This window comes from Excalfactoria chinensis, chromosome 2 (assembly GCF_039878825.1).
Source record: "Excalfactoria chinensis isolate bCotChi1 chromosome 2, bCotChi1.hap2, whole genome shotgun sequence".
NCBI classification, from domain to species: domain Eukaryota; kingdom Metazoa; phylum Chordata; class Aves; order Galliformes; family Phasianidae; genus Excalfactoria; species Excalfactoria chinensis.
The window spans coordinates 120,273,638-120,282,129 of record NC_092826.1 but is presented as its reverse complement, the minus strand read 5'-3'; the positions used below and the strand labels follow the sequence as shown (position 1 = coordinate 120,282,129).

General features: G+C 44.5%; 2 protein-coding genes across 2 annotated transcripts; one reads left to right on the top strand and one right to left on the bottom strand.

Annotated features, from left to right (window-relative positions):
- The first annotated feature begins 11 nt into the window (after positions 1-11).
- Positions 12-2,187, top strand: RBM48 (RNA binding motif protein 48). The gene is made up of 5 exons (XM_072327412.1): positions 12-69; positions 244-434; positions 558-703; positions 1,063-1,580; positions 2,058-2,187. The coding sequence occupies exons 2-5, from the start codon at positions 307-309 to the stop codon at positions 2,142-2,144; spliced, it is 879 nt and encodes a 292-aa protein (XP_072183513.1). The 5' UTR covers positions 12-69; positions 244-306; the 3' UTR covers positions 2,145-2,187.
- A 206-nt stretch (positions 2,188-2,393) lies between these two features.
- Positions 2,394-8,393, bottom strand: CLXN (calaxin). Its single transcript, XM_072327414.1, has 6 exons — positions 8,142-8,393; positions 7,743-7,898; positions 6,908-7,012; positions 5,066-5,217; positions 4,235-4,339; positions 2,394-2,531 (listed from the first exon to the last, which is right to left on the bottom strand). Exons 1-6 carry the CDS (start codon positions 8,263-8,265, stop codon positions 2,481-2,483), a joined length of 693 nt encoding a protein of 230 aa, XP_072183515.1. The 5' UTR covers positions 8,266-8,393; the 3' UTR covers positions 2,394-2,480.
- Positions 8,394-8,492: the final 99 nt, after the last annotated feature.

The following is an 8,492-nucleotide window of genomic DNA, read 5'->3' as shown; positions in this document are numbered from 1 at the left end:
TGCGGGGATGAGGACGGGCGGGCTGGATGCCGGTTGCGGAAGTCGGACGGAGCCTTGTTTAGTCCGCAGGTGTCGGTGCTCTGACCTCCGGAGGAGTATCAGCTCCAGCTGATGCGCTGTGATGAGTGGGGAGCTGGAGTTCATCCCTCCCCGCGGAGGCCCCAAACAGAGGGCAGCGCGAATGCTTCGAGTTGTTGTTTTTGATGTGAAGCAAACGTATTTATTGTCCTGTGTTTCTTCCAGGTGTATACCATCAACTTGGAATCTCGTTATTTACTCGTCCAGGGAGTTCCTGCCTTGGGTGTCATGCAGGAATTAGTGGAGCAGTTTGCCTTATACGGTGCCATAGAGGAGTACCATGCCCTCGATGAATATCCCGCAGAGCAGTTCACTGAAGTTTATCTCATCAAATTCCAGAATCTCCAATGTGCGAGGTATGATACACAGCACTAACTGCCTTTTGTTGTAATCCTTCATGGCCTCTTTATGTACCATCTACATTGCAGAGGGTTGAGGTAAAACCCTCAGCTCTGCTAATGCCATTTAGTTTCCTTCAGGGTGGCCAAGAAAAAGATGGATGAACGCAGTTTCTTTGGGAGTTTGCTGCACGTGTGCTATGCTCCAGAGTTTGAAACAGTCCAAGAAACCAGGGAGAAGCTGCAGGACAGAAGGAAGTATGTAGCAAAAGCAACAAATCAAAGAGGTTTGTAGTTAAATTTCATCTCTAATCTTAATTTCAGTGCTTGGTACGTCTTGGTAAAGCCAAAAGCATCTGTTAAAGGAAATATTTAGTGTTTAGTTGTTTTAAAAGATACAGAATTGGGTCATTTCTCAGTTATTCCTAGAGATGGACTTTTCAGAAAGCAACCTTTTAGATAACGTGCACTTTAAAGCTTTTAAACCTCATTGTTTCCTTCTTTTCTTTTCATAACATTACCTGAGATTTTAAGCCAGGAAACTGACACTGTATTGAACACTCTTTAAGTACGAGAACTAACAATGGCATAAAATAATGAAGCTGCTTTCCTTTTTTTTCTTCTTTTCTTCTTCTTTGTTTTAAAGACTGCTTTCTGTTGAGGAAAACAGAGGGGCCTAGGAGGACCAAGTCTGACTCTCAGTGGAGTACATCAGGATCACATGCAGCCACTCACTGGGATCCATCCTGCTTTCCAGATCCTCATGGGTTGTCCCAAAGCATGGAATATCCTGGCAATCACAGTCAGGACCTTTTGACTTTTCCCCGCTGCGACAACCACAGAGCTGAAACCTCTGGGAGCTCTGGTCAAAGCACATCCCTCACTCAGAACATGCATCCAGGAGGATGTGCTGCACCAGTGCCTTTAATTCAGCAAAGAACAGCTCCAGCTGATAATGGGATTGACAGGTTTATGCCTCGTACAACTCACCTGCAGGAACGGAAGAGGAAGAGAGAAGAGGGTAACAAATCTGCCCTCACTGAAACAAATGTGGACAGTCCTGACATGGTTATTGGTCCACAGCTACCAGAAATACCTCGGGTGGATATGGATGATGATTCATTGAATACTTCAGCTATGCTGATTCGAAATAAGCTGAAAGAGGTATGGATTCTTATATATTATAATTCTTATAATATTTTCATTTTCACACATCCTTTTAAAAGAAGTACATTTCTAAAATGCTTGCCAAAACCACATTTTTTCCCTTCCCAAAATATCCATGTCTAAAAAGCGTACCAGACCTTACCTTGAAACACCTCCGCTATGGAGAGCGAGTGATAAAACATTAACTGTGTGTATCATGGAGTATTGGAAATCAGTTTGTGTGATTGTTTTCTTTAGGAAAGAAGCAATAGCTAACACACATTTCTTGAGACTTTCAGCTTCTTGTATTTAATGCTGCCTTTGGTGTTACTTTTACCCCTTTTCTATTGGGGAAAAAGAAATGAGTACAAGTGTGACTATAAGAATATCTGCCTGCTAGTACTCAAAGACTGAAGAGAAGCCTTACTCTAAAACCAGCATTTAAAAAGCCCAACAGTGGTTATGCTTTACTTATTTGTTTTTTTCCCATTTCAGGTAGCAGAGTCTGTTTCAAGTACATCTGTGGAAAAGCCAGGCAGTAATGCCACCAAGCCACTGGTAAAGCAGAGAAGAAGAATATAGATACTGTTGACAGCACCTTTTTTATTGAGGATATAACTTAAAATACTTAGTTTTCTTTTATAAATTAAAAAGTGTTTTATATTGCATTTCTAAGCAACTCCTTGTTGAAGACTGTACCAGGATAAACTAAAGCAGCATAATACTGCAGCAACCTTGTCCCGTATATTTAAAAGAACTGCAATTAGGTAAAGTAATAAAAGCAAATTCTATTTATTCCGTAGCTTGTACAGTAAAGGAATAGTGAAACTTTAAGATATCAGTCGCTTTGTGTTGCTTTTATTTCTACCGTCCTCTGAGGGATGATGAAGGATCCTTCGAGCAGTGCTGCAGTTGGAGTTACAGTTTACGCTTTTCCCAGAAGGTCCTCCTTTCAAATGCTGTACTGCTCTGTTAAATCAGGACAGAAGAATGAGTTTATTCTCAGTTAACTGGTGCATTTACATTTAGCTCGTTAGAAAAAGAAGGCAAACTGAAATGTGTAAGTAGTGAAACACTGCTTTGGAGCATGGAAAAGCTAAATCCAGTAGACTGCTGTTACCAAGAAACTGATCAGTGTTTGAAGTTATAACCGCACTGGGAAAGCTTGTGAATTCTGAGCTTTCTTCATTTAGTGCTCATGACTGAAATCTATTGATTTTGGGGATGTGGAAGGATGTATAAAAGGAGTTCTTTTTAAGAATGGAACTACTGACCTAGTAAAAAGGCACCAGCTGGGCAGGGTGCAGAAGAGAATCCACAAGTAGTGGAATCAAACGGACTCAGTTTCCTACCTGTTGCCACAACTGACTGCAATTGTATCCCTGATTTACCAGCAACTCTCACAAAAAGCAAATCATTTTTCTGTGCTGATCAGTAAATAAATGCTGTTAAGAAGCTCTTCAAAACTTCCTCTTGATGGAGAGAAACAGAAGCACTGACCCTGGGTTACTGAAAGGCTACTGCCAACCCTTCAAAATGTGACGTTTTGAAAACAGCTGCTATTTGGGTGACCTGGGATAATCCAGGCTGCAACCACGGCTACAAGGCTCCTTCCTCCTGTCTTCCAGCCTACTAGGAAGGTGAGCTGGCATGAAATGTTGGTTCTGAGCAAATAAATGCTGGTCTTGTTTTCAATGATCTTATGGAACTTTTCTGTTTCTATGCATTATTGCATGTACGTCATAATCTTGTTTTTCAATCTCTATGAGGGCAAAACCATTGGCATTTAGAAAGGAAACACAGTTCAAAGAGTATAATGATGGATTACTGAAAAAATTACTATTACCAAGGAGCCATCTATGCTTCAGTTTGATTTAAAGCTGAGGAAATTTCCACATCCCAAATGACCATCTTTCAGGAAAAAAAACCTCTCTGAATTGGATGTAGTGCTAATAAAGGAAGCTCAGTTGGATGGAATTTAACAATAACAGCACTGTATTCTGAGCAGTCTCTCCCAGAAGCACGGCAGTGGAGCCAGTGGCACTGAGGAAAGAAGAACAAACATTCCTGGAGAAGTTTCAGATAAACTCTGCAAGAGACTGATCTCGTTTTCTTAGCCTGGGAGGATGCTTTATGCGAATCATTTATTGCACTGCTGCTCTGACGTTGTATATTTCTATGCTCTGTTGTATCAGTGTTTGACTGCGTCAGGAAATGTGTACTGTGACAGGCATACAGGAACCCAGAACACATGTATCACAACTGAAACACCGTCTGAATTCAGCAAACCTCATACAAAGACACTTAATACCACAGTATGAACGTATGGTCTGTTTTCAGTAGTGTGTGGGGACAGGACTAGGGGAAATGGGCTGAAACTTCAGCATAGGAAGTTCCGCACGAATGTGCGCAAGAACTTCTTTACAGTGAGGGTGACAGAGCACTGGAACAGGCTGCCCAGGGAGGTGGTGGAGTCTCCTCTGGAGATATTCAAGACCCGCCTGGACGCCTACCTGTGTGACGTGGTGTAGGGAGCCTGCTTTGGCAGGAGGGTTGGACTCGATGATCTCTAGAGGTCCCTTCCAACCCCTACAATTCTGTGATTCTGTGATTCTGTATAGTTAAAAACAGGAAGAAGATATGTTGCTTTTTTAAATTGAAGGCTGATGTACCTTTAAGTCTGGCAAACACGGTCCAAATGCTTCTAAGAGAAGGTTTTCATTTTTCACAGATTCTTCAAAGTCCGCAAAAGAAAGTTTGCCATCGTGGTCATAGTCCTGCAAAAGGAGAAGTCTTTAGCAAAGACCTGCAATAACTGCCTATTTATTTAACTGACATTTCATTCATGTGGATTTTATTTCTGCTTTTTTTTTTATGCAAAAATCTTCCTTGGACCATCAGTCTGCTCAGACAAGATCTTTGAGTTTCCCTCTACTTAAAGCACAGAAGATGGAACAAGCTTGACTATCTCGCACAGCTTTGCTAACAGAATTCCTGATAAGGCCAAATGTTAATGTGGGAAGAGCTCAGACTGAGAACCCTGGGGACAAATCTCAACAGTGGCTGCACAAGGATAAAAGCAGAAAATGTTAGGATGCGTTCTGTCTATGTATTTACACTGTGACTTTACCTACATCCACGAATAACGTTATGAGAGTGGTTTTACTGTAGGCATACTTCTGCCATGTCTTTTTCATGTGTAGACACAGCAGCACGTGGTGGAGCATGCCACTGCCAGCCTTGTGCATTCAGTATTTCTGCAATTTGAAAACCTCCTGTTTCTACAAACATGGCAGCTCGGAGCAACAAATGCTACAGTAAGCACTTACTTAATCCTTCGACAGTAAAGGCCTTATATAAAAATAATAACTGAAAAAATATAAGGCGCAGTATGATTCAAGGCATAGGGCCAAACTGAAATTCCTGAAGATCGAGGCACAGAAGCCTCCGATGGGGAGCACAAGCTTGAGAGATATGAAGTATCACAATAAAAAAGTACTTGCCATTTTCTTCAGTACTATGTCTACCAGGTCCTTAATTCCCTCATCAGGATCTTCTTCTGATGGTTGTTTGAGAAGGCTGTTTTTCAGCATTTGAAACATCTCCTCTCTTGAAATATATCCATCACCGTTCAGGTCGTAAACCTCAAAACAATCTTTTCAAAAGATAAATTCAAAGTTCATACAAACTACATCACCCATCGATAAAGCTGTTGCCTATAGACAAAGAATATGAATTAGACGTTGTACAGCGTATGTATTGAGCAACATTCAGCATACTCAGGTTAGATACTGGGAAAAGGTTCTTTGCCAGCAGGTGGCAGGGCCCTGGAACACGGTCCCCAGGACAGAGGTCATGGCCCCAAGCTGCTGGAATTCAAGCAGCATTTGGACACCGCTCTTAGACATAGGGTTTGAATTTTGGGTGGTTCTGTACAGAGCCAGGAGCTGGGCTTGATGGTCCTTGTGGGTCCCTTCCACCTCAGGATGTTCTATAATTCTCATACTATTTATATGTGAAATACACGTATCACATTTTGATACTGCTCAATTATTGTTTAGTTACCCATTATAGTTGAAATCTATTTCTTTAGTTCATAGCAACCATAGCAGCTTACAGATCTTAACTTCTCTAAGACTAGCTTTTTAGAACATAAATGAGCTTCTTGTTTAGAAACCCAACTTCTCGTGGCTGGGACCAGCTGTCTGCATCAGAAGGGCTGTGAGCACACAGTTCTCATCCCAGTTACTTCAGAAACTGGTTTAGGAAAATAGATGAAAAAGAATGACTTGTACCAGCATGGAAAAGGCAACTTAAGTGTCTCTAAAGGCAAAGAGCGAATCGCTTTGCACCAGAATATTTTCAACACAAGCATCTGACTTATGTATCTTGCAATTGCTTCTGCCTCCCTGAAATCAGAAATCTAGGACTGTAATCTAGGACAAAATTTATTTAAAAAACAAAAGTTTTTACGTTGGGGGCAGTTTTTTTCCCCCCGCTAACAGCCTTGTCTGCAGTGAAAAATTGCACTAAATGCCATCACACAGCAGTATATCCTAGAGTGCTCACTGCAGGGCTGCATATCTTATAGCCTGTGGTCGTTCTGATGTTACATCCTGGCACACGTCCTAGTGGTGTGACATCCTAAGCCATGTTCCAGAGCAATGCTTTATAATGTAATTTGACAGCATATTATGGATGGCTGATGCTGACACCAGAACTATGGAAACAACATGCTGTCATTCTCCTTCTATAATACTCCCCCTCCACCCCCATTGTCTTCTTCCCTTCCCCCCCCCCCCCCTTTTTTTCCTGCTTTTTAAAATTCTAGAGTTCCTGCATTTCTTTACCATCTTTCTCCATCGTTACTCCGAAGGCTCTTAAAAACATCTTAAAAACGGACTTAGTTTTTCCAGCTATACTACTGAGCTGAAGAACTGCTAGAATCAACTGCTGCTGTGTTCCCTTTCTGCCTCTAAATGAATGCTGGCATAGGTCTGGTTTGGCCTGAGGGGGCTGTTATCCAGCCATGCCCTACCCTTAAGTTACGTGTTTACTTCCAGCTTTGTGTGGGAATATGTACAACATAAATTCTGCCAAAATCATACAGTAGAACAAGCTGCAGTTCAAAAGATCTTTGTCAGCAGCACAGTAAGAGTTTACACAATAACCCGTCTCAGAGGAATGGTTTCAGAACGCATTCTCACTGAACGCTAACAGAAGAAAACCTGTCAATTATTAAACACTTTGAGTAACTAATCTATTAAAATAAAAGTCACGTGTAATTCCATACTCCTGAATAGTACAGTTATACCGCTAAGTACCGGCATGCAGATAAACCTTACATTTAATCCTTTCTTCCAGTGTCCCCCGCAGAAATACCGACAGGCCTTCCACCCACTCCACCACACTGATGCAGTTATCACTGTTTTTATCGAAGGTGCGGAACACTGGAAGGGGTATTAGATGCATTTTGAATTGACGTAATACAGAAACAGAAATAAATATTTCCTTGTGCTCAATGAAGAGATAATAACATTTTTCCTCTAGCAGAGAAACACCTTCATCAAGTCTAGGAGCAAGCCCTCCAGCTGCAGTGACCACCAAGTGCTGGAGCCACAGAAGGAAGCAGAGAGGCACTGCACTGCCCTCTTTGGCCACAGCACTGAGGGTGGCTGGGACACATCCACACTGCACCCCAGGTGTTCCTTATCTGCCAGGCCTTCCTCATACAAGAGCGTGACCCTTCCCAAACTATGGGAAAACCATTCTGTATAAAGAAATACACTCAGTAGCGCCCTGTATGACTCTGCCTTGGCTGCCCCTGTGTGGCTGAGGCTGCAATCCTTTGTGCAGGAATTCTCACTGGGTCAGCAACCTGTTTTCCTCCCCTATGGACACGCTGGCCTTCTACCTCCCTTCCACCTTAGCTCACACAGAGGTAGCAACTGTTTGTATACAACTTTTCTGCTTTGTCACTCTTTCACAGTGATCAAAGGGGTTCTCTTGGCAGCAGGGATCCACTATTCTTGTAGGAACGAGAAACCAGACAGAAAGTAGTTTCAGTTTTCACGTAACCTGGAAAGCCTTCAAGGGAGCTGCTATAGAGATGGCTGTTCAGAAGGGCTGCCCAGGGCTTACAAGGAAGCGCCACGGCCCTGCTGAGCCTGCCGACCTCACCTCTGTCCATGACCACGTCGTCCGTCATACCGAAGGCGCGGTGCAGGGTGTCGCGGAACATGTTGCGATCGAAGCCCACCGCGGCAAAGCGGCTGTAGGACGCACTCACCAGTGAGTCGAAGAGCCTGATGAGGCATTCCACCTCAGTTTTATTAACTGGGAGCCGAAACACAAGCAAACTTTATCACCAGAACAGTGGAACGGCGGTGCAAAGAGGAAAGCCGTGGGACAGCCCTCGCGCATTAAGCTGGTTCTGAGGACGTGGAAACCCGACATCACCCCCACCTCCCCCCGGCACCACGCGCCGTTGCTAAGGGAAGGGATGCCCCGAGCCTCAGGGGCGGGCAGCGGGGCACAGCGAACGGCCCCCGGCCACCTCCGGCCCCGCGCAGCACTCACAGTGCTTGGCCGTGCGGCTCAGCGACTCCGTCAGCTGCTGCAGCCGCTTCTTGCTCATGGCGGCTGCCTCGTCGCCGCTACCCGGGCAACCCGGGCGGGGCAGCCGCCGGGCGCGGCGCCGCATGGCGGGGCTGCTGGCTCGGCTCCTCGCCGTGCGGCAACCGGGTAACGCCCCGCGCGAGATGCCCGCCCGCCCCGCCTGGCCTCCACAGCGACGGTACGCGGCCCACGGCACCTGGGCGGCACCGGGACAGTCAGCCCCGCTTCTGGCCCATTAAACAGAAGCTGGTGGCCCTTTCAGTACACGCGCACCACGGTTGTTTTTTTCTAAAGAGGAAAAGAAGATGCAAG

Excerpts from the sequence above, each read along its gene's own strand:
- RBM48 (XM_072327412.1), top strand. The coding sequence starts at position 307 with ATGCAGGAATTAGTGGAGCAGTTTGCCTTATACGGTGCCATAGAGGAG. Across the intron at positions 435-557 it reads CAGAATCTCCAATGTGCGAG|GGTGGCCAAGAAAAAGATGG; the intron begins GTATGATACACA and ends AGTTTCCTTCAG. Across the intron at positions 1,581-2,057 it reads TTCGAAATAAGCTGAAAGAG|GTAGCAGAGTCTGTTTCAAG; the intron begins GTATGGATTCTT and ends TTCCCATTTCAG.
- CLXN (XM_072327414.1), bottom strand. The coding sequence starts at position 8,265 with ATGCGGCGCCGCGCCCGGCGGCTGCCCCGCCCGGGTTGCCCGGGTAGC. Across the intron at positions 7,899-8,141 it reads GAGCCGCACGGCCAAGCACT|TTAATAAAACTGAGGTGGAA; the intron begins GTGAGTGCTGCG and ends TTCGGCTCCCAG. Across the intron at positions 7,013-7,742 it reads CGACGTGGTCATGGACAGAG|TGTTCCGCACCTTCGATAAA; the intron begins GTGAGGTCGGCA and ends TACCCCTTCCAG.